The sequence below is a fragment of the Scleropages formosus genome, chromosome 10, assembly GCF_900964775.1.
Source record: "Scleropages formosus chromosome 10, fSclFor1.1, whole genome shotgun sequence".
Taxonomy (NCBI): Eukaryota; Metazoa; Chordata; class Actinopteri; order Osteoglossiformes; family Osteoglossidae; genus Scleropages; species Scleropages formosus.
In genome coordinates this window covers 13,217,999-13,242,407 of record NC_041815.1, presented here as the reverse complement: position 1 = coordinate 13,242,407, position 24,409 = coordinate 13,217,999, and the positions used below count along the sequence as shown (strand labels likewise).

Below are 24,409 nucleotides of genomic sequence, written 5' to 3'. Positions count from 1 at the left end.
TAGCACTGTGGTTAGAGCTGCTGCTTCTGATCTCCAGCTATACTACTTTTGAGCAAGGTACTTACTCTATAATTGCTCTAAGAAAATTACCGAGTTGTATAAATTGGAAAATAATTGTAAGCTTATAACTATAATAATTGTAACCTAAACATTGTAAGTTGCTTGGAGAAAAGCATCAGCTAAATTAATACATGTAAATAATGGTATTTATTCAAGTCATTACAAAAAAACTCATTTTCAAAAATTGCTCTAGGTAAGACACTGACCAGTTATTTCAAAGAAACACATATAAGGTATGGTTTCATGATTACTTATTCTTACTTCTGTAAATTTTAGACTAAAAAAAAATTAAATTAATTAAAATAAATTCAGCTGTCAGCACCGGTGTACCTTGCAAACCGCACATTCAGTTCAGTCATATCTATCTGTGACCATTCCCAGGACACACAAGGCAGAAGGCCTGGTACATGCTGGATAGGACACCAGTACACTGCAGGGTGAAGACACTTTGTCTTTAACATGTCCTTGGAATGATACAGAACAGAAACACTGAGTACAGATGGGTGAATATGGATGCATGGATTGGTACAGGATTTAGTCACAGAAGAAGCTGTGAGAGTTCACTTTCTGCAATCATCATGGTCCATAACTAGTAATGGTTAAAATATGTAATAGAATTTTTGAATCAGTTTTAAAACTTTTGCTCACTGTGATCATTTCTAAACACTGTACATTAAAGACTAAATCTGTTATTGTTTTCTACACATCCCTGTGATATTGGTCCAAAAGATAATTTAACATTTTTGATACTTCACACAGTTCTTCATCAGCTGTAACTTATTAAAAAATGTAAAGCTTTGCATCTGTACATAAATAAATAAATTAAACTGTGACAGTAATACTCATATTCAAAGTATTACAGCTCTACAAAATCTCAAAATTCAATCGAGCAACTTTTTTCAGCAAAATGTTTTTCCTGGGGAAAAAGTATGCATAAATAAATTGTCACTGTAATTCAATTTTCAATATGCTCTCCTGTAAAAATTTTAAGCAGGTCCTCTCAGATAAGTCAGACAGATCAAATTAAATCAAAAGGGCTTTCTGAAGTTCATCGAGTTCTTTGACCATTTTTCAGTTTCTGTAGTAATTCTGTGCGTGTGCGTGTGTGTATTATACAAGGAAAAAAGTGAACTGACCCAGTCGGGCATGATCCTACCTCAGATCTCATAGATTTGTAAAGAATGCGGCTTTCCTTTGTGTTCTGTGTCAAGATATAGTTAAAATTGCCCTAGGTAATGGAGAAGACTACCCAAGCTGCTGTGTGAGATGGTGGATAATTGAAGCAGTCTCTCTGGTATCTGCATATTGGAAGTGTCATCACACATTAGATAGCACCAGTTAAAAGCTATGGTCCTACTTGACTTCATATCTGACAGAGTTTTGCACGTTCCTTTACAATGGGTGAGTTTTATGTTTCAGCTATATGGATTTGTTACTAACAGGAAAGCAGGAGACATGCACCCCTAATGGACAGGTGCCAGCTTCATTCTTGGTAAGGCTGACTTTGACCATCAGTTTCATTGATGGAGCAGGATTTTGCTATGTAGCACATTTCAGTTCTCACTTACAGTAAAGGTGGCCCAGGTTGGAATCCTGGTTGCTGTCTTTAAAATGAGCACACCTTAAAAAAAAAAAAAAAAACTTAATTTAGGGTTTGCTTCAGTCCTGGCTTCTCTGTTTAAAATGAATTCGTTCAGAACAATTCCTAACGTTGAAAGAGCACGATTTCCATTTTTTAAATCTTCTTTCCGGCTGTTTCCCCTACTGCCTTGGGTACTAATAAATACATTTCACTAGGAGAGCAGTCAGGTGTCTTCATTGTCACTATCAATAGCCTTTACTGCAATAATGATTCAGAAATATTTTACTGGCCCATTGCCATGCTGTTAAACACTGAAACAGCTTTCAGCACCCTGGACAGCAGCAGACAGAACACGATATGGAAGGATTTGCTGGGTAGCAAGTTAGCCAGGTTTTGTCAGTGCTGCCATTGCAGCTCCTTACAGGGAGGACACTACAGCAGAGAGCTCCCATTATCCCAAATGACTCACCGACTGAAATGCCTCCTCCCTTCTACAGGCACTCACTTTTCCTGTGACCACATTTGTTATGCTTTAATCATAACTTTGCAAATGTGTATGTGTTCACCTTAGGTCTGTATGGTATGTGTGCTCATAGCCTTATACTATTTATCCACAGATCTATTGCTGCTACATATTTGTTCTTACGGGTTTTACTATTCTGCATGTTGCAGACATTTCATACTTTTTTCCTTATTAACATATTCATTTATCATATGCTTTTCTGCAAAGTGATTTGCAAAGAACACTATGTAGTGTTGTCAGCTCACACCGTTTTCACCCTATTTGGCTTACAATGCTAGATACACTACTTAAAATGAGTAACCCATCCATATACCAGTAAAGCACACACACTCACACACATATGCTGTGGGCAAATCAGAGTCACTAATTCACCTGAAAGCTTGTCTTTGAACTGCAAGAAGAAACCAGAGCACCTGGAGAAAACACACAGACACAGGAAGAACATGCTTATCTAAGTGATAATCCAGAAAAGAATTCTGTGGGTATTTCTTTGAATATCTTCTTTCATTATAAATTTTGCGCTGTACAAATTACAAAGCTGCAAGTTATTTCTGTATATTGGAGAAATAAATTATATGATAGTCTCCTCACAAACAGAATGGCAATGCTGTCTATTAATTCTGAATCACCCGTGAAGTTCTCAACACTGTTCTGTCACTCTACCTTAATCACACACACACACACACACACACACACACACACACACATTTTCAGAACCGCTTGTCCCATACGGGGTCACGGGAAACCGGAGCCTACCCTGTAACACAGGGCGTAAGGCCGGAGGGGGAGGGGACACACCCAGGATGGCTACCTTAATCATATTTTTGTTATTTCATGCATTTTTAACTTCTCTATGAGCTTTTAGTATGGGCTAAAAAGCACCCTTTGCTCTCGCAGTATAGTGTCATTTTATTCATAACACAGGCTAGAAAAAGACTCCAATACCAAGGAAAATACAGCCGTGATCTTAATTATTGTTTTACTTATGCTCATAAAGAAACATGATTGTGTAACCCTGTTATACCCCCCATATTGCACAATATATTACATGATTAGACTGGATTTTTATAAATTAATAGAAATGTACTTAATTTGTCAACCGAAACATTTTGATAGTATAATCAACGTTCTTCTAACATAGATCTCACAATGAAACATATATAGAAAATTTTACTCCACACACTTTTAAGTAAAAACAGTATCACTAATAATTTTGAAAATCGTACAGTTTCAAAATTACTATCATTATACTGATACTGTACTATATACAATGGTATTTACACACACACACTTGTATTTACATAACTGTATAAACAAGACATCATTGCAAATAGCATAAGAAATCACTTATGAAAAAACCATCAATTAAATTAACGAGAAGTTCCAACACTATTGAATCTAATAGGTGGTTGTGGTCGTGGATAGAGATATCAACTTTGTATATCTGTCAAAAAACAACTGTCTGATATAAGACATTTTACAGAATAAAATTCCGACTGTGGAGGTAAAATAGCTATGTAATTAAGCAAAAGGCTGTTGGACTGAAAATTAAGTCTAACTGTTTGAAATATGGATACATATTTTGATAAGCCCCTATAATGGCTCTCCATTATAAAGGGACCTGTAATATGACAGCTGAGTGTACCTCAGTTCAGGGTTTCTTAATCTGGGGCCCATTGTTCAAATATTTCAATGGAGAGAGGTCTGTGAAATCACAATTTTATTTCGAAAACACCACTGTCAAACGAAACTAAATTAAAATATCACTACACTACTAGTACTTCCGATATGCTTCTATCTGAAGGTATTCAGTTTCCAGAACAATAAATAGTACAATATTTTCTCCAGATTTATTTATGAACAGTGTTCTAAAAGAAATTGTTAGCTGTAATTGTATTCTGAAAGGGCCCCATGGCCTAGAAAGAAGTAAAGAATCTCTGTGTCACGCCCTCTGCTTCATCACAAAAAGGAACACCTGTGGCAGCTCACAGGGCAATCATATAAAGGGGGAACTTGGAGCCCAGGCATATGCGGAACCTAGTTCAGTTTAGCTCTCTTGCTTGCGTGACTTACCTTAGTTCCTGTCTTCCTCGATTCCTCAATTCCCCGTCCCCGTCCCTCTCCCTGTCCTCATACTTGTCCTCGCCTTAGTTCCTGGTCCCCTTTCCTAGATATCTACCTCTTCCTGGTTTGCATCGGCTCATTGCCTGTATCCTCGACAACGATTCTCAGATCCTCCCTTGTGACTACGCTTGCACCTCGGCGACCACTGCCTGTTTATTCGACAATGTCTTTCGGATTTCCCTCTGAGAAGCCTTCCTGTGCTCCGCAATTGGGTCCGGCGCTTCCGCTTCCGGAGGACACCATGACGGAAGGTTCCACCTTACATTCGGACCCAGTGGAGACAGAGTGCGTCCAGCACGCAACCGCCTCACAGGGAGTGTTGCTGGGTGTGCATGAGCAGGCACTTAAGTGCCTGCAAAACTCTGTTCAGACTCTGATCGAAGCACTGCGCTCCAAAGGTATGACCTCGCGTACCGAGCGCGTGCAGGACGCACCCCTCTCTGCCCTTCCTGCACCAGAGCCCGAACAAGAACAGCGGCTGGAAACCCCTGCAAGGTATGATGGCACCCCTACCCGCTGCACGGGGTTTTTGCTACAATGTGAACTCATCTTTGCGAGCCGGCCCCGGCTATACCACTCCTCCCTGAGCTGAATTACATACCTTGTCTCCCTTCTCAGGGGTTGGGCTCTGGAATGGACAACCGTCACTTGTGGGCGCTGTTCCGCACTAACCTATAATGAATTCAAGAGCCACTTCCAGGCAGTTTTCGGGCTCTCGCATTTCGACCAGGACACCAGCAAACGCCTCATGAACCTACAACAAGGAGACCGCTCCGTGGCTGACTATGCGATCGACTTCCGGATCCTCACCAAACGCTGTGGTTGGGACCAAAAGGCACAGATAGCCTGTTTTAGGAGTGGGTTGGCGCCCAGGCTTCGGAAGGAATTAGCTTTTCGGAGAGAAAACTGGACGCTTGACAGCTTTGTCCACACAGCTGTTATGCTGGACACTCTCGCCCAGGATCGTGACCCAGACATTCAGATGACCCCGACACCGCAGGACCGACCTGCCTCCCTGCTGGTTGGGCACGGCCGCCTCACACCCGCCGAGTGACAGCGCCGACTCAAGGACCGGCTCTGCCTCTATTGTGGGAATCCTGGTCATGTCCTACGTGAGTGCCCGAACCGCCCCGAAACGCCGGTAAGTGGCACTCTTCACTGCAATCGCCTTCTGGTTCCAGTGGTCCTGTCTTGCGGAAAAAGTACAATATAAACTCAAACTCTGGTAGACTCAGGAGCAGCTGGGTGTTTCATGGACATTAAGTTTGCTAATACCCATCAAGTACCCCAGCAACCGTGCAAGGTTCACTTGAGGGTTAGCACCTTAGATGGGCAACCCTTAGGGAAAGGTTTTGTTGATACCCAGACAGAAGCTGTGCATCTGACCGTGGGGCTATGCCATAAGGAGCGGATGCAATTCTACTTAGTTGCTTTGCCCGAGACCCCGGTGATCTTGGGTTTTCCCTGGCTATCCTTCCACGATCCTGTTTTCAAATGGAGTACTGGAGAGTTAGTGTCATGAGGCCCCCAGTGTGAGGCCAAATGCTTGTGGTTACCCTGCAGAGCTACATCTATAGAGGGCTCTGAGTCTCCACTGCAGGCGGACATCACCTCTGAATATCGAGACCTGGCCGAAGTCTTCAGTAAAGAGCAAGCCGCGGTGCTTCCCCCTAACCGACCCTGGGATTGTGCCATCGACCTTCTGCCTGGGACAACACCCCCCCGGGGACGGATCTACCCTCTTTCCCTGCCTGAACAACAAGCCATGCAGCAGTACATCACGGAGGCCTTGCCACAGGTATCATCTGCCCTTCCACCTCTCCAGCTGCTGCCGGCTTCTTCTTCATTGAGAAGAAAGATGGGGGCCTCCGTCCATGCATCGACTCCCGTGGTCTTAATTGGATCACCATCAGATATCCTTACCCCCTTCCTTTAATCACAGCCGCACTTGAACACATACACCACACAAGGTGGTTCACGAAGCTAGACCTGCAAAGTGTACATAATCTCATCCGAATCAGGGAGGGAGATTAATGGAAGGCTGCCTTTAGCACCACCATGGGCCATTACGAATACCTGGTCATGCCTTTCGGTCTTGCTAATGCCCCTAGTGTCTTCCAGGCCTTTGTAAACCATGTCTTAGGAGAACTCATCAACCACAGTGTTTTGGTGTACCTGGACGACATCCTTATTTACTCCTCAACTCTTGAGCAGCATGTGATCCTGGTGCGGCAGGTCCTGCAGCGGTTACTACAACATCGTCTCTTTGTTAAGGCGGAAAGATGTCAATTCCACCAGACACAGGTAGCCTTCTTGGGGTACATACTGCACGAGGACGGAATCACTATGGACCCAGGTAAGGTACAAACATTCCTCCAGTGGCCTCGTCCCACCACTGTGAAGGCCTTACAAAGGTTCCTGAGCTTCTCCAATTTCTATCGCCAGTTTATTTGGGACTTCAGTGCCATAGCTGCCCCTTTAACAGCTCTGACCACTCACAAATCAACAAAACTTTCCTGAACCCCGGAGGCACAACGTTCTTTCGTTGCCCTTATGACCTGTTTTGCTTCTGCCCCTATCCTCCACCACCCAGACCCCGAGTTAGCATTCCTAGTGAAAGTAGATGTGTCAGAGACAGGCGTAGGGGCTGTCCTGTCCCAATGCCATGAAGTCCTGCCAAGGTTATTTCCTTGTGCAGTTTTCTCCAAGAAAATGTCCCTGGCAGAACGACATTACGACATAGGAAATCGGGAGCTCCTGGCCGTTAAACTGGCTCTAGAAGAATGGAGGCACTGGCTAGAGGGAGCCAAGCTTCCCTTCGTAGTTCTCACAGACCATAAGAATTTGGAGTATCTCCAATCGGCGAGGAATCTGAATCCCTGTCAAGCCAGGCGGGCAGCTCTAGTCGGAAATCCTTAGTGGACAGCTATGCTCTTTGATCTGGCACAATAGAGAGCAAATGCTGGTGTCGGTCTATTTGTTGCGTGTACCTAAGGGTGCATCTTAGGAGATTGTCTCAGACTGCTCGCCAGGTCTTTGCACTCTCCTTATACCAAACATCCACTGCAGGCATGTCGCTCAAGTTGGGATGCCGAGGGAATAATCGGGGTTGATATCCCAGGACACACTGGAAAGGTGAAAGCCAAACGGTTGTGTGGGTCAATGTGTTGTGTGAATCTTCGGCCGGGGCAAGTACCGAGTCCACTGATGTTGTTTATAGCCGCAATAGCTACCCAAAAGGCGACGGATGTCTTGTTAAAGTCACCCTACTTGCCTGTTAGCCTGAGGGTGATAGCCCAACGTAAGAATCACTGAAATCCCCAGCTTTCACCAAAAGGCTTTCCACACATGGGAGGTGAACTGGGGCCCTCTGTCTGAAGCGATGTCCTCAAGTAGGCCATAGAGATGAAACACGAGGTGAGGCGGGTACTCTTACCTGCGGTGAGAGCAAAGAGCGGTGCGGTGACAGAACTGTAGCCCCTGATAAGCCACCTGTAGAAGTTAGCAAACTCCAAAAATCTCTGCAAGGCCCTCACTGTCCTCGGATGGGTCTATTCTGTTACTGCTTGCACCTTCCCTGAATCCATGGCCTCTCTCTCATGGCCAAGGAAGGTTATCTGCTCTTAGTGGAACACACATTTTTCTGCTTTCCCAAACAGGTGAAGGCTAAGCAGTTGTTGGAAGTCTTCTCTTACTTGCGCAATGTTTTATTGGACCTGGAATAGATTAGAATGTCATCCAGGTACATGAGAACACCGTTGTTCACCAGGTCCCCCAGTGGATGGTTCACGAAAGCCTGAAACACACTGGGTGCGTTAGCTAGGTCGAAAGGCATCACGAGGTACTCATAGTGGCCTAGGGTGGTGCTGAAGGCTGTCTTCCATTTGTTCCTCTCCCGGATCCGAACCAGGTTGTATGCACTGTGGAGATCCAGTTTGCTAAATATCTGCGCCCCATACATTTGTTCAAGCGCCGTGGTGATCAAGGGTAAGAGATGGGGATACTTGACCATGATGCTATTGAGACCCCAATAATCAATACACGGACGGAGGCCCCCATCCTTCTTGCTAATAAAAAAGAACCCAGCAGAGGCTGGAGAGGTTGAAGGTCCAATGATGCCAGCTGCTAAAGCCTCTGTTACGTACCACTGCATTGCCTCCTGCTCTGGTAGTGAGAGGGGTTAGACCCGTCCTCAGGGAGGTGTAGTACCCAAGAGTAGGTCAATGGTGCAATCTCAGGGTCTGTGTGCTGGCAGCACCACTGCCTGCTCTTTACTGAAGACCTCCTGGGGGTCTTGGTATTCTACCGGGACAACCATCTGATGAGGGTAGATCTGCATGGATTCCAGTGCCTCTCCTTGGTATTGGAGCTCGGCCTGTATCCGAGGGTTCAGCTCGTGCCGAAAATTCACCAGGAGGGATGTCTCATTCCAGCCGCTTTGCTCTGCCAGGGTCCGGAATTTGAGGGAGTAGTCAGCCACTGAGTGGTTCTCCTGTCAGATCTACATTAAGTGATCACTGGCGGGGGGTCCTGACAGAAAGGATTAATTATAATGAAAACCACTGAAACAATTAAAACTATAAATGTATTGTTTGTATTTTCTGTTATTTTCCTACACAAAAACACTTCCATGAGCCATTTTTCAGTGTAAATCAATTAATTTTTTAAAACTATTCAAAAAACGTTTTGTACTTCTGAAAACACATACTCCTTTTGCTTTCTGCATTTCTGGCTGTTTTGTAATGCAACCCTAATGCTAAGGTAAAAATGGAAAAAAGCATACATCTACAGTAGCTTACACTTGTGAAGAAAAAAGATTAGTAAAACTAGCAGTATTGCTATTTAACTTTACAATGAAAAAGGTTAAAAACTGAGGGTAAAAAGGATAAAAAGCTGCAAAATGCAATAATAACAGAGCAATAAGAAGTACACACACACCACCTGAAACCGCTTGTCCCATGCAGGGTCCCAGGGAGCCAGAGCCTAACCTAGCAGCACAGGGCATAAGGCTGGAGGGGGAAGGGACACCAGTCTGTCATAAGGCACCCCAAGGGGGACTCAAACCCCAGACCCCCCGGAGAGCAAGACCTAGTCAAACTCACTGCGCTACTGCACCCTCCTTCAATAACATGTAACAACAATTAAATTTGAGGATTTTACATATGTACAGAATAGCCACAAAGTTCCTATCCATCTATTTTTCAGTTCTTTAGTGTGACAGACACCAGTGTATTTGACAGAATAAAAAATATATTAAAAGTTGTGCAGAGAATGGAGGGCAGCATACTGCCACTTTGTAATAAAGTTAATTTAGAATTCATAAAGACTTTGTGACCAGTCTATATATTACAATTTATACAATCATATTCAAAACAATAAATAGAAGCAATGTGGAATTATAAAGATATGAAACTTAAAAAAAACCATACATTTCCAATACTAAACATTCCAGTAAATATTACACGTGCATTTTGTTTTGGTCATACACCTAATGTATTTAAAACAAAAAGTGTACCCAAAAACTAAATCCTGTACGTGTTTTGGAGGCACACTTTGGCGACTGAAGCAAGCTAATCCCAGGAGGACACATAGAACAGCTGCAGCCAGACATTCACGATTTCTTCCTTTGTGTACCTAGTATGTTCCAGAAACTCAAATACATGAAAATGTTCAGATGTAACCCACAAACTTTGATTCTTTTTTTTGTAATACAGTGCCTTGTCTGACGAGTCCTGAAGACCTACATTAAAGGACTCAACAAAGGTGGGATAAGGATGACATGTAAACACATAGATATGTTAATTTGGCTTGGAAGATTATCACTAGATCGATTGTAGATGACAGAGAAGGGTGATGCAATGGAAAAGTTGACAAATGTGATTAATAGGGGTTTGCATGTGCTTGAAGCTTTCTTTTAAACCTCTTTTGAGGTTTTTAAGCACACAAAAATTATTTTGACATAACAGATCACTACAAAGAATAATGGCAAAACAGCAACACAAATATTTATACATATACCATAAATATTGCCCAAGCTATTTTTAACACAAGACATGCTAACAATCATCAGATTTTCACAAAGCAACTTTTTGATATTGTTCTTGCAAAATAGAAGCAGTGAAGTTAGGTACACACACACACACACACATTTTCTGAACCGCTTCTCCCATACAGGGTCATGGGGAACCAGAGCCTACCTGGTAACACAAGGCATAAGACCAGAGGGGGAGGGAACACACCCAGGATGGGACGCCAGTCCGTCGCAAGGCACCCCAAGTGGGAATCGAACCCCAGACCCACTGGCGAGCAGGACCCGGTCCAACCCATCGCGCCACCACACCCCCCTGAGTTAGGTACACTTCAACAGATATAGTTGTGACGTGCAAGAAATAAACCACAACCAGCAGCTTTTTAACTTTGTCAGAAGTAATGATGGTGTGATACTAGAGGGGTTTACAGATGGAAACATACCTGTCATAGGCCATTGCAGTCAAAACTGCATATGCAGAAGATGCACAGAAACTGATCAAAAATACCTGGAGTAGACATCTCTCGGAAGAACCCTCTTTCTTGACTGAGATGACAAGCCCCAGTATTACTGGGCAGGTACTTGTGCTTCCAGTTACACCATTTTTTGCCAAGTGGAGCACAGTTATCTACGTGGGTATGTGAATGCTGGATTCCATAATAATGACAAGCACAAGAAAAAGAGTTACGTAAATTATGACAATGTGAGCCAAAAAAGGTAAGAGTGAAAAGCATGTGGACGAGAGGGCCAGGAGGTCCATATGCAGTAAATATCAATATGGTATCTATTCCCCCCGATTCATTGTGAAACTTTTCCAGAAAAAGTTTGCCCCCCCAACCCGCTACCCCGCCGATTGGTTATGTATGCTGAGGTGTGTCACGCACCATATTCAATACTTCCAGTGGATTAAAGCAATCTTTATTCAAGTGACCTGTGGCTTTCTAAGTCAAGCAGTTTCTTTGTTTCCATGTTCTACTGTGCTTCTTTCCTCCAAATGCCCTGGTTTCTTTCAGAGCCCAAAGAGGTGTGTTTCAGGTGGACTGGTGACTCTAAATGTCCTTCAGAATGTGTATGCGTGAGAGATTGAGAATGTGTGTGATTGTCCTGGACATTACTGAAATTCTGTCTAAGCTGTATCCTGCTTCATGTCATGCCCTATACTTCCAGGATAGGGTCCAGACAATGATGACCCTGCACTGCACAAGTGGTTACTGGAATGGAATAAATGGGTTAAAATTTATACTTTGCTTATCCATTTCATGACTTAACTTTTGAGTCTGTCATTGTGATACAAAGTTTTTAAGGCACAGTTTTATATGGAACCTCCCATACTGCAAATGAATATCATCATCATCATCTTCCTCCGCTTATCCGGGACCGGGTCGCGGGGGCAGTAGTCCGAGCAGAGCCCCCCAGACTTCCCTCTCCCCGCACACCTCCTCCAGTTCCTCTGGGGGAACCCCAAGGCGTTCCCAGGCCAGCTGGGAGACGTAGTCTCTCCAATGTGTCCTGGGTCTGCCCCGAGGCCTCCTCCCAGTGGGACAAGCCTGGAACACCTCCCCAGGGAGGCATCCAGGAGGCATCTGGAACAGATGCCCGAGCCACCTCAACTGGCTCCTCTTCATGCGGAGGAGCAGCGGCTCTACTCCGAGCTCCTCCCGGGTGACTGAGCTCCTCACCCTATCCCTAAGGGTGCGCCCAGCCACTCTGCGGAGGAAACTCATTTCTGCCGCTTGTATCCGCGATCTCATTCTTTCAGTCGTGATCCAGAGTTCATGACCACAGGTGAGGGTAGGAACGTAGATCGACCAGTAAATTGAGAGCTTCGCCTTACGACTCAGCTCCTTCTTCACCACAACAGACCGGTACAATGACCGCATTACTGTGGACGCCGCACCGATCCGTCTGTTAACCTGCCACTCCATTTTTCCCTCACTCGTGAACAAGACCCCGAGATACTTAAACTCCTCCACTTGAGGGAGCAACTCCCCCCTAACCCGGAGGGGGCAATCCACCTTTTTCCGACTGAGAACCATGGCCTCGATTTGAAGGTGCTGATTCTCATCCCCGCCGCTTCGCACGCGGCTGCAAACCTCTCCAGTGCACGCTGTAAGTCTTGATTCGATGAAGCCAACAGGACCACATCGTCTGCAAAAAGCAGAGACGAGATCCTGCGGCCACGAAAATAGACACCCTCCATTCCCTGGCTGGGCCTAGAAATTCTGTCCATGAAGATAATGAACAGAATCGGTGACAAAGGGCAGCCCTGGCGGAGTCCAACATGCACCGGCAACAGCCCCGAACCCTATAATCCCGAAGTACCTCCCACAGGATGCCATGAGGGACACGGTCGAATGCCTTCTCCGGGTCCATAAAACACATATGGACTGGTTGGGCAAACTCCCATGAACCCTCCAACACCCTAGTGAGGGTATAGAGCTGGTCCAGTGTTCCACGGCCAGGACGAAAACCGCATTGCTCCTCCTGAATCCGAGGTTCGACTATCGGTCGGATTCTCCTCTCCAGTACTCCGGCATAGACTTTCCCAGGGAGGCTAAGGAGTGTGATCCCCCTATAGTTGGAACACAATCTCCGGTCCCCCTTCTTGAAAAGAGGGACCACCACCCCAGTCTGCCAGTCCAGAGGCACCGTTCCCAAGCGCCACGCAATGCTGCAGAGGCATGTCAGCCAAGACAGCCCCACAACATCCAGAGACTTGAGAAACTTCCAGCTTCCTCTACGGAAGGCGTGTCGGAGGGATTGAGGAGATCTTCAAAGTACTCCTTCCACCGCCTGAGGACACCCTCAGTTGAGGTCAGCAGCGCACCACTTCCACTGTAAACAGTGTTGGCGGAACACCGCTTCCCCCTTCCTCCATGGCCTCACCGAACTCCTCCCAGGCCCGAGTTTTTGCCGCGGCGACTGCCAGAGCCGCGTTCCATCTGGCCCGCCGGTACCCATCAGCTGCTTCAGGAGCCAGCCAGGCCCGATCGAACTCCTTCTTCAGCTTGACAGCATCCCTTACCTCCGGTGTCCACCACCATGTTCGGGGATTTGGGGAAGTTCTGTCGGAGATGGGAGTTGAAGACCTCTCTGACAGGGGCCTCCGCCAAACGTCCCTCCAGGGACTCCAAAAAGGCCGGGTACTCTGCACTGCCACTAGGCGCATACGCACAAACGACAGTGAGAGACCGTTCCCTGACCCGAAGGCGCAGGGAGACGACCCTCTCATTCACCGGGGTAGACTCCAACACATGGCGGCTGAACTGGGGGGCTATTAATAAGCCTACACCTGCCTGCCGCCTCTCACCCTGGGCAACGCCAGAATAGTGGAGAGTCCACCCCTGGTCGAGAAGAGTGGTTCCAGAACTTAAGCTGTCAGTGGAAGTGAGCCCGACTATATCTAGACGGTATCTCTCAATCTCCTGCACTAGCTCAGGCTCCTTCCCCGCCAGTGAAGTGACATTCCATGTCCCAAAAGCCAGAGTTGGCGCCCGAGGTTTGGGTCGGCCGGGCACTTGGCCCCGACCACCGCCCAAATCACAACGCACCGGCCCCTTACGGCCTCTCCAGCAGGTGGTGAGCCTACCGAAGAGTGGCTCCACGTCTTGGCTTCGGGCTGAGCCCGGCCAGGCCCCGTGGGCGTAGACCTGGCCACCAGATGCTTGCATGCAAGCCCCTCCCCCAGGCCTGGCTCCAGGGTGGGGCCCCAGTGACCCCATACCGGGCAGGGTGAATGAGAACCTTGATTTTATACTCATAAGGGGGTTTTGAACCGCGCTTTGTCTCATCTGTCACCCAGGACCTGTTTGCCATGGGAGACTCTACCAGGGGCATATAGCCCCAGGCAACATAGCTCCTGAGGTCATTCAGGCACTCAAACCCCTCTACCATGTTAAGGTGGCGGTTCGCGGAGGGACAAATGAATTTCATATTTTGTGAATTTCACAGGAGACATATTTGGGGATGCTGAGAAGAAAGGGTTTTCAAATTTTCCTTTTATTTAAATGAAATGGATTTTCACCAGAGAAATTCGGTTTGCAATGTTTCTCATTAATAACAGGAGGACCAGGCATGTTCATAGCACAGTGGCACAGCAGGGAATGCTGATGCTTCACTGAGGCATAGTGTTTGTATTTGAGTTTGAATTTGGAATCCTGCCTGTGTGGACTTTGCCTGTTCTCCATATGTTTGCATAGGTTTCCTCCCACAACACAAATATGTGTTTCAGGTGAACTGTGGAATCTGAATGGCTCATAGTGTGTGTTTGTGTAAATGAGTGTCTTCATTGCTCTGCTGTATAAATAAGTGAATGAAAACCACGTGTCCTTAATTATCATAGGTTTTGGTGTTAATATTTACAATCGATAGTGCCACTCAGTGTGAAGAAGAAATGAAGCAGGAAAGAAGATACCAGTAAATTAAACTTATTTTTAATAGGTCAAATACATTTATTCCACTCACCTAAAATGATGGTTCAAGGTCAAAGCTTAAAATTCAAACTGCAGTCGTTTCAAAGCTCAGATCAAACTAATAGAACTTCTCACAGATTTTCAGGTGACCTTTGATAATTAGTCAAATTGAGAGAAAAAGAAAACTAATTCTGTTTTCTAGATAAAAATTATTCTAAGGTCTTCAGTGATTAAAATATCTTAAACGTATTGTTTGGGTTTCTTGAGTCCATAAACATATAAAACTATTGTGGGCACAAATAATTAATTAATTTCTTTGTTTGTGGCAATTTCCTTACTGTTTTTGCATCAGACCATTATGCACCAAATAAAAAAATGCACAAAACTATAATTCACAGCATTTACAGACTTTGCTTCAGTAAATCCACCAATATAATATTATGACCTGAGTAATTCATAAAAATGCTCATACACAGTACATATCTGTATTTTTGAACAAAATACTCCGATATTTCTCTTAATTAACTTTGATGTTCAACATGAAAATTTCAGAAAAATACAAGTTGGTTATGTGGTGCTAAAGTGAAAGACAAAATGCAAACAAAGCACACTACATGGCATGTTTAATGTTCTAACCTGAGCACTTTCTTTCACTCATACAGTTTATGCGTGCAAAATAAATCCTGGAAAGTAAAACACTTAAATCCTTTGAAACTAATCTGTGATCATATTCATAATGATTGCATTCTGGCCATATCTGCCTCTGATTCACACTATGTGATTCCTGGAAGACACCTACAGTAGCTGCAAAAAGAAGCAAAAAATCTCCCTCTGGATGGAAATAAAAAGTCCAAATATAATAATGATACTATATCCTGGAATTAACAAATTCTGATTCTCTCATCTCATCACTTATCAAAACACTTTGTAGGTGTGATCTAAGACCTGCTATTCACAAGAACAATTGGTAATGAATCAGTAAATACTCTTTTCCTAAGTATTTTTGCAATACACTTCCTAATTTCAAGGGTCCTGATCCCATATATTAAAGGATGCAAAAGTGGGGGTAGTAGGATGAAATGTAAAGACATAAAAAAATTAACATGGCTTGGAATATAATCATTGAATCGATTATAGATGACAGAAAAAAGTGATGCAATGGAGAAGTTAACAAATGTGATTAAGTGGGGTGTGCATGTGCTTAAGGCTTTCTTTTGTGCATCTTTTGAGGTTTTCAAGCACACAGCAAGTATTTTGATGTAGGAGATCACAACCAGGATTAATGGAAGAACGACAAGAAAAATAATTATGAATATACCAAAAATATTTCCCAGGTTACTTTTAACACAAGACAGGTTAACAATTGCTAAATTATCACAAAACAGCTTGTTAATATTGTTCTTGCACAAAGGGAGCTTTGAAGTGAGGTACACTTGAGTGGACAAAGCAGTTATGGGAAAGAAATAAATCACAAAAACTAGCTGTTTCACTTTGCCAGAAGTCATGATGGTGTGATACTGTAGGGGTTTACAGATAGAAACATACCTGTCATAGGCCATTGCAGTTAAAATTGCATATGCACTAGATGCATAGAAATTAATAAAAAACACCTGCCCAAGACAGCCTTCATAGGAGCTCTCTTTTGTGCTCGAGATTAAAAGATCCATAATTTTTGGACAAACGCTTGTGCTTCCAATTACTCCATTTATTGCCAAGTGAAGCATAAAAACATACATGGGCTTCTGAAGGCTTGGTTCCATAATGATGACAAGTGCAAGAAAAAGATTAGCCAAAATTGTGATAAGGTAGACCAAAAAGGTTAAAATGAAAAAAAAAGTGTTGACTGCACTAGGAGGTCCATATGCAGTAAATATCAATATAGCATTCATAGAGGACTGGTTCATTGTCAAAAAACTTTGAAAAGTGAAATCCTTCACAAATCAACCTAAAACATACATCCACATTTGAAAAGATATGCATGCAGAATAACACACATGGTACATTAATTCAAAATAACTTCTTGCGCAGCATGAAGTAATAGCTGAATATGTTCATCTCTTTTTTATTTAAGGGGACTTTTAAGTGCAAAACTGACCAAAACTGTGGATATTTTATTGGAAAGATACACGCTTGCCTGGCAGTGACTGACTTGATCATGAAGCAGTGTGAAGCCACTGACAGACAGATCTGCTTTTATCTTTCTTCCCATGTCAGTGGGTGTTGGGGGGCAGTGCATCCACTGAAACCATCAAGGGACAGCACTCCTCAATGGCTTAATTATACAGTATAGTCTCACATTCATGCTTTCCAAATGAGATGAAGTGTCAAGTTCAAGTTTCAAGTTTACTGTCATAGATACAAGAACCATGTACATGTATCATTAAATTCTTCCTGAATGCTTCTCCACAGACTATGGACAAAGACAGAGACAATAGAAATACTGCACAAACAAAACAATGACAATGACAGTGAATAGTGCAACAGCAATGGCAATAAATAATGGTAACAGTAGTAACAATAGTACCAGTTGATAGCCAGAGAACTCAGAACAAGAGAATGAGAATGAGAATGCTTAAAGTCACAGTGTAATTTACCAATGTTCTTGGGTGGAGCAGTCCAACTCTAGTTACTAAAGGTAGCACATCAGTTAGTGCTGTGTATTCTTACAGCAGTGGGGTAAAAACTGTTCCTGTACCTAGCAGTGCGGGTTCGAATAGACCTAAGCCTTTTTGCAGATGGCAGGGAAGAGAAAAGTGCCTGTGCGGGGTGACTATGATCTCTCATATGCGCATTGTCTTTCTGAGGCGGCATGTAGTGTAGGTGTCCTAGACTGCTAATAACTGTGTGTCAATGATTTCCTCAGCTGTTATGACCACCCTCTATAGGGCTTTCTTGTCCTGTATGGAGCAGCTGTCACCCCAGGATGTAATACATCCTGTGAGGACGGACTCTACAGCACACCTGTAGAAAGTGGTGAAGACTGTAGTGGACATCCTGGCTTTCTTAAGACGCCTGATGAAGTGGAGGCATTGATGAGCCTTTTGATGGTTGATGCTGTGTGCTCAGTCCATGTGAGTTTGGCAGTGAGGGTGAACCCTAGGAATTTGAAGCTGTTGACCCTCTCTACAATGTCCCCTGCTATGTATATGGGTGCATGAGCCGTCTCCTATTTCCTGTAGTCAATCACCAGCTCCTTAGTTTTACTGACATTGAGAGACAGGTTGTTGTCCTGGCAGCACTCTGCCAAGAGCCTCACCTCCTCTCTGTAGGCCGTCTCATCGTTGTTGGTGATCAGACCCACAATGGTGGTATCGTCAGCAAACTTCATGATGGTGTTGGAGCTGTGACTGGCCGTACAGTCATATGTGAACAAGGAGTACAGCACTGGGCTCAGGATGCTTCCCTGTGGAGTGCCAGTGTTGAGGATCAGTGGGGAGGAGGTATTACTGCCAGTCCGCACACGCTGGGGTCTGTTGGCAAGTTAATCCAGGATCCAGTTGCACAGTGTGGCACTCAGTCCCAGCCCTAGTAATTTCTGGATCAGCTTGGTTGGGATGACAGTGTTAAATGCTGAGCTATAGTCTACAGATAATAGCCTTGCATAGCAGTTTTTATTATCCAGGTGAGACAGAACGGTGTGAATTGTGTGCAATATTGCATCTTCAATGGATCTGTTGTGGCGGTAGGCAAACTACAGTAGGTCCAGAGTGTCTAGGATGGTGTCCTTAATGTGTTCTAGCACCAGCCTTTCAAAGCATTTCATTGCAATGGGGGTCAGTGCCACTGGGCGATAGGCATTCAGGCAGCTCACTTTGTTTTTCTTAGGAATGGGGATAATGGTGGTGTTTTTGAAACAGGTGGGTACAGTTGAGCTTTTTAAGGAGGTGTTAAATATGTCCATGAAGACAGCAGCCAGTTGCTCACTGCATGTTTTTAAAACTGAAATTCCATCCAGACCAGCAGCTTTGCGGATGTTGACACGGCTAAAAGTTTTTCTCACCTGTGCCACATAGACAGTGAGACTGGCGTTATCATGTAGCACTGTGGGAATTTGCACCGGGGGGTCTTAGTTCTCGAACTCGAAGCGGCCATAAAACGCGTTCAGTTCGTCAGGGAGAGACGCAGCGGCAAATGTCAATGACTGCCTCTGTGGTTTATAATCTGTTAATGCTTGGATTCCCTGCCACAGTCTATGTGCATCTTGAGTGTAGTAAAACTGTGATTCCACTTTCCTGCCATATCCCCATTTCGCACTGGCGATGGCTTTACGGAGCTCATACTTGCTCTTCTTGTACGCGTCCCTGTCTCCGGACTGAAACGCATAAGTTTGCACGTGGATCTTATTTTGGATTTCGGTGGTTATCCACGGTTTTTTGGTTGGGGAATGAGCAGACTGTTTTATGTGGTATGCAGACATTTACAGAGTACCCGATGAAGTCCGTGACCACTGTGGCATACTCGTCCAGATTGGAGGATGAGTTTCTGAACATGTCCCAGTCCACGGAGTCAAAGCAGTCCTGGAGCCTTTCCTCCACTTCTGGTGTCCAGGGCTGCACACTGCACGTCACAGGCTCCTCTCGCTTCAGTTTCTGCTTGTAGACCGTGAGCAACAGAATTGAAGCGTGGTCTGACTGCCCGAGGTGTGGATGCAGCAGGGAGCAGTACGCACCTTTGTGTGAAGTGTAGCAGTGGTCAAGGGTCTTTGAGCCTCTGGTGGGACAGGAGATGTGCTGATGGTACTTGGGGTACATGTTCCTGAAATCGACTTGGTTAAAGTCCCCAGAGATAATGAACAGTCCATCTGAGTGCTTGTTCTCATACTTAGTGATGACGTGGTACAGTTCCTTCAGAGTGCTGTGTGTGTTCCTTTGGGATGGGATGTAAACTGCAGCCATGAGCACAGCTGAGAACTCCCTGGGCTGGTAGAACAGTTGTATGTGGCTTGCAACACTGAATCTGAAAAACTTTCAGGTCAAGCCAAGCACATTGTAATATGTTTGTAGCACAGGAGTACATGGCACAATGAATTTGTTGCTGGCAAGTCCTGTGGGGGACTGTAAAAGTTATAAACGCGAACTAGGCAATACATACAGAGGCAGTATATACAAGACCAATGAAGAAATAACAATAAATAAAACACTTAAAATTTACACAGGAAACCAAAACAATATTTACAGAAACACAGAGCAGGTGAATCTTTTCGCTCAGCTGTAAGTGTGGTCAGTGTTGAGTAACTTTATGGCTTTCAACTGGGTCGTAAGTGTTGTGTAGAGATTAATTCTAGAGAGACTATACTACATTGCTGTTTCTTGTCACAACCAGTAAAGTGGCAAATTTCCAAAGGTACAAATATTCCCCAGTTTACATCTTTTCATTGTATTTTCTTCACTTTTTCCTTCATTTTCTTCAATTCATTTTTGTTATGGAACAAATGTCACCAGTGATTGTAATCCTAGCTAGTTCATGTCAGTAAAACACACCAAAATAAAATAGGAATGTAGGACTTGCTCCATACATGTCAATCAATAACAAGACAAAAACTCTGTATGTTTGGAAGATGACACTCTCAACGGTCAACATTAAAGAAGAGTTAGTGGAGAAAATGTCTTTTATTTTCAGCTACTTATTTTATCCATTCATCCATCCATCCATTTTCTTGCCCACTTGTCTTTCTAGTGTTGCGGTGGCAATAGGGAGATCTGAGAGGCCCAGCTGCCCCTGTCCCCCGCAACTTCCTCCAGCTCAGCCCAGCCATTCCCTGGCCAACCGGGAGATATAATCCCTCCAGCAGGTCCTGGGCCAACTTCGGGGCCTCATCCCAGTTGTCACGGAGAGTGAGTCCCAACACCCTGCAGAAAAGACTCAATTCAGCCGCTTGTATTTGCAAACTTATTCTTTCAGTCATTACCCAGAGTTCATGACCATAGGTGAGGGAAGGGATGTAGACCAACAGGTAAATACAGAGCTTTGCCTTACAGCTCAGCTCCCCCTTCATCACTACAGTCCAGTACAGCAACCTCATTACTGCTGCCGCTGCTCCCAGTCTACAGCCAATCTCACATTCCCTGTTCCCCTCACTCATGAACAACACCCAAAGATACTTAAACTCCTTCACCTGGGGCAAATTCTCTCCCCTTACCTACAGGAGGCATGCCATCCTTTTCCGTGAGAGAACCATGGACTCAGACTTGGAGGTGCTGATCCTCATACTAATTGCTTCACACTCAGCTGCAAACCGTTCCAGTGCGTGTTGGAGGCAACCATGTGACGGTGCCAAAAGGACATCATCATTCGCAAAAAGCAGAGATATCACTTTCCAGCTCCCACATAGAATGTCCTCCTGACCTTGACTGTGCCTTGCCTTGATATCCTGTCTGTGAAAACCACAAACAGGAGTGAGGACAAGGCACAACCTTGGCAGACTCCAATACCCACACTGAACGGGCTTGACTTAATTCCAAGTACGCGGACATAGCTCTCACTCCATGTGTACAGAGACCGAATGGCTTGCAGTAGTGGCCCCGGCACCCCATATTTCCTAAGCACCTCCCACAGAATTTCTTGGGGAACACGGTCATAGGCTTTTTTCAAGTCCACAAAACACATGTACACTGGATTAGCAAATTCCCATGCCCCTTCAATGATCTGTGAAAGGGTAAAAAGCTGGTCCACTGTTCCATAGCCTGGACGGAATCTGGATTGTTCCTCTTCAATCTGAGGTTCAGCTATCGGCAGGAGCCTCCTTTCCAGCACCCTGGCATAGACTCTCCCTTGGAGGCTGAGAAGTGTGATACTCCGATAGTTGGAACACACTCTCTGGTCCCCTTTCTTAAAGATAGGGACCACCACCCCAGTTTGCCAATCCAAAGGCACTGTCCCCAAGGTCCATGCAATATTGTAGAGGCGTATCAGCCATGGCAGCCCTACAAAATCCAGGCCCTTAAGCAATTCCAGGCAAATCTCATCCACCGCCGGTGCAGTGCCACTATGGAGCTTTCCAACTACCTCAATGACTTCCATCAAGGAATTGGACTGTGATACCCCAGAAGCTGTATGGGAGGCATATTTCTCAGGTTTGGAGTTCCTCAAAGTGCTCATTTGAGGTCACTTTCTCCACTTTTCCTGAACACAGCTTGAGCGAAGCTCCTCCGACCCCTCCTGAACCGCCGGATGGTTCTCTGGAACCTCTCTGAGGCCGACCGATATTCATTTTCCATGTTTTCTCCAAACTCCTTCCATGCTCTGGATTTTGCTTCTGCAACTGCAGCCGTTGCAGCCTTTTTTGTCTGCCGGTGCCTATCTGTTGAGTCAGGAGTCCCCAGAGCCAACCAGGCCCTAAAGGCCTCCTTCTTCAGCTTGATGACTTCTCTCACCTCCGGTGTCTACCAGCGGGTTCTTGGGTTGCTTCCATGACAGGTACGAAAAAGCGTCTAGCCACAGCTGTGCCTGGCTTCTTCCACAATGGAGGTGTTGAACATACACACACACACACACACACACACTTTCTGAACCGCTTGTCCCATTCAGGGTCGCGGGGAACCGGAACCTACCCGGCAACACAGGGCGTAAGGCTGGAGAGGGAGGGGACACACCCAGGACGGGACACCAGTCCGTTGCAAGGCACCCCCAGTAGGACTTGAACCCCAGACCCACTGGAGAGCAGGACCCAGTCCAACCCACTGCACCACCACGCCACCGTGCCCCCCTGTGTGTTGAAAGAAGGGGAAGATGTGATCTTCCACTCATCCCCTTATCTAATTAGATTATAGGCAGTCTGGAAGTCCATCTTAATGAAGATGATTGCACCATGAAACTGTTTCCACCATTATGGAAATTTATATGGCCAAAGGCCACAATCTTCCTTTTCGACAGAAAATAAAATGGCTGACACAGGGAAAGTAGAAGGCTGAATAAGACCAGAGGTTAAAGCTTCAGTAACAAAACTCTCTGTGGCTTCTTGTTCCAGTTGGGAGAGTGGATACACTCTTCCCCTAGAGGGTGTGGTACCAGGCAACAAGTCAATGTCACAATCCTAAGACCAATACGGGGGAAGTTCTGATACTTGCATCTTACTGAAAATCCGCAACAAGTCATGATACTAAGCGGGAATCTCCAATTGGGTTCTTGCATGTGTGCTTTCAGTTGAAGTGGCGTCACACAAAACCCTAAAACATTTATGAAAACATTGTTTTCCCAGGGACACAATTCACCTGTGCTCCATGACAATACAGGATTGTGAGCTAAGAGCCAGGGAAGGTCTAGTATTATAGGATTATAGGGATACAGTGGAATCTCGGAACTCAAACTTAATTTGTTCCAGAAGGGCGTTCGAGTTCTGAAAAGTTTGAGTTCTGAATCAATTTTTCCCATAAGAAATAATGTGAACTGGATTAATCCTTTCCAGACCCCCAAATGATTGCCTATTTAAATCTATATACATACATACCTGTTGCTAAAACCATAAATAAAAAGTGTAAAACCCATAAATACATGAAATAAAATAAAATGAAATACATTTTATTACATGCATTCCATACTGTGCAGCCAGATCAACCACGCGAGCATCTCTATCGTGTTTTTCAATTATTTCCTTTTTTAGCCTCTATCGTGGCTCTCACTATTTTCCTTTTTGGCTGATTGCTTTCACGATCAGAGATATGTTCACTCAGCGAGTTTTCAGGCAAGACTGATTCATACCGAGTCATTCGCACGGTTTGTTTTACTGGAAAAAAGACGAGTCACGTGTCCGACAGGTTTTAACCTGAAAGGTTCATCATTTTGAGTTCCGAAATTTCGTTCGAGTTCTGAGACATTTTTTTCTCAATCAACTGCTTCGAGTTCCAAATTGTTTGAGTTAAGAAGCGTTCAAGTTTCGAGGTTCCACTGTACTTGGATTATTTCGAAACAAAATGTTTCAGTATGAAGCAAAACAACCTGGAGAGTAACAGGCACTGTCCCAGTGTCAACAACTCCAGTCCCAATAGGTTACCTATCTAGTGATCTGATATTCAGATTCAGCAACATGGATGCTACTGGTATTCCCCATGTTCTAGCACCAGCAATATCTAAGAAGTTCCCTACAGCTCCAGAGTCAATTAGAGCCTCCACTTCCCTTTCCTGCTCTGCCTATGTGACCATGAAAGCAAGAAGACAAGGTTTCTGAATGAGATTCTACAACCACTGTAGGTTCCTTTCCAGTGTGTTTTAATGAGGTGCAGGTATTTCTCATGTATGGACCTCTGGTGTAATCTCCCCAAGGTTGTGACACACACACACACACACACACACACACATTTTCAGAACCGCTTGTCCCATACAGGGTCACAGGGAACCAGAGCCTACCCGGCAACACAGGGCGTAAGGCCGGAGGGGGAGGGGACACACCCAGGACAGGACGCCAGTCCGTCGCAAGGTACCCCAAGCGGGACTCAAACCCCAGACCCACCGGACAGCAGGACTGCGGCCCAACCCACCGCGCCACCGCACCCCCAAGGTTGTGGCATTCATGATAATTAGACCATAATTAGAGACTAAGTTCAAGTGCCTAAGCCTTCTGCCAACAGGTTCCACTACCACTTTTTTCTCTCCCTTTTGAAGCCTTTTGAGATAAGCGTTAGAGCATATTACTCAATTTTGATCCAACAGTTTTGATTGTAACCCTACCCCCAACCCTGACCCAA

At 44.9% G+C, this 24,409-nt stretch overlaps 1 protein-coding gene across 1 annotated transcript; it reads right to left on the bottom strand.

The window, feature by feature from the left end:
* Positions 1–8,523: 8,523 nt before the first annotated feature.
* Positions 8,524–16,633, bottom strand: or60a1 (odorant receptor, family 60, subfamily A, member 1). The gene is made up of 2 exons (XM_029255862.1): positions 15,716–16,633; positions 8,524–8,781 (listed from the first exon to the last, which is right to left on the bottom strand). The coding sequence occupies exons 1-2, from the start codon at positions 16,631–16,633 to the stop codon at positions 8,524–8,526; spliced, it is 1,176 nt and encodes a 391-aa protein (XP_029111695.1).
* Between the last annotated feature and the right edge of the window lie 7,776 nt (positions 16,634–24,409).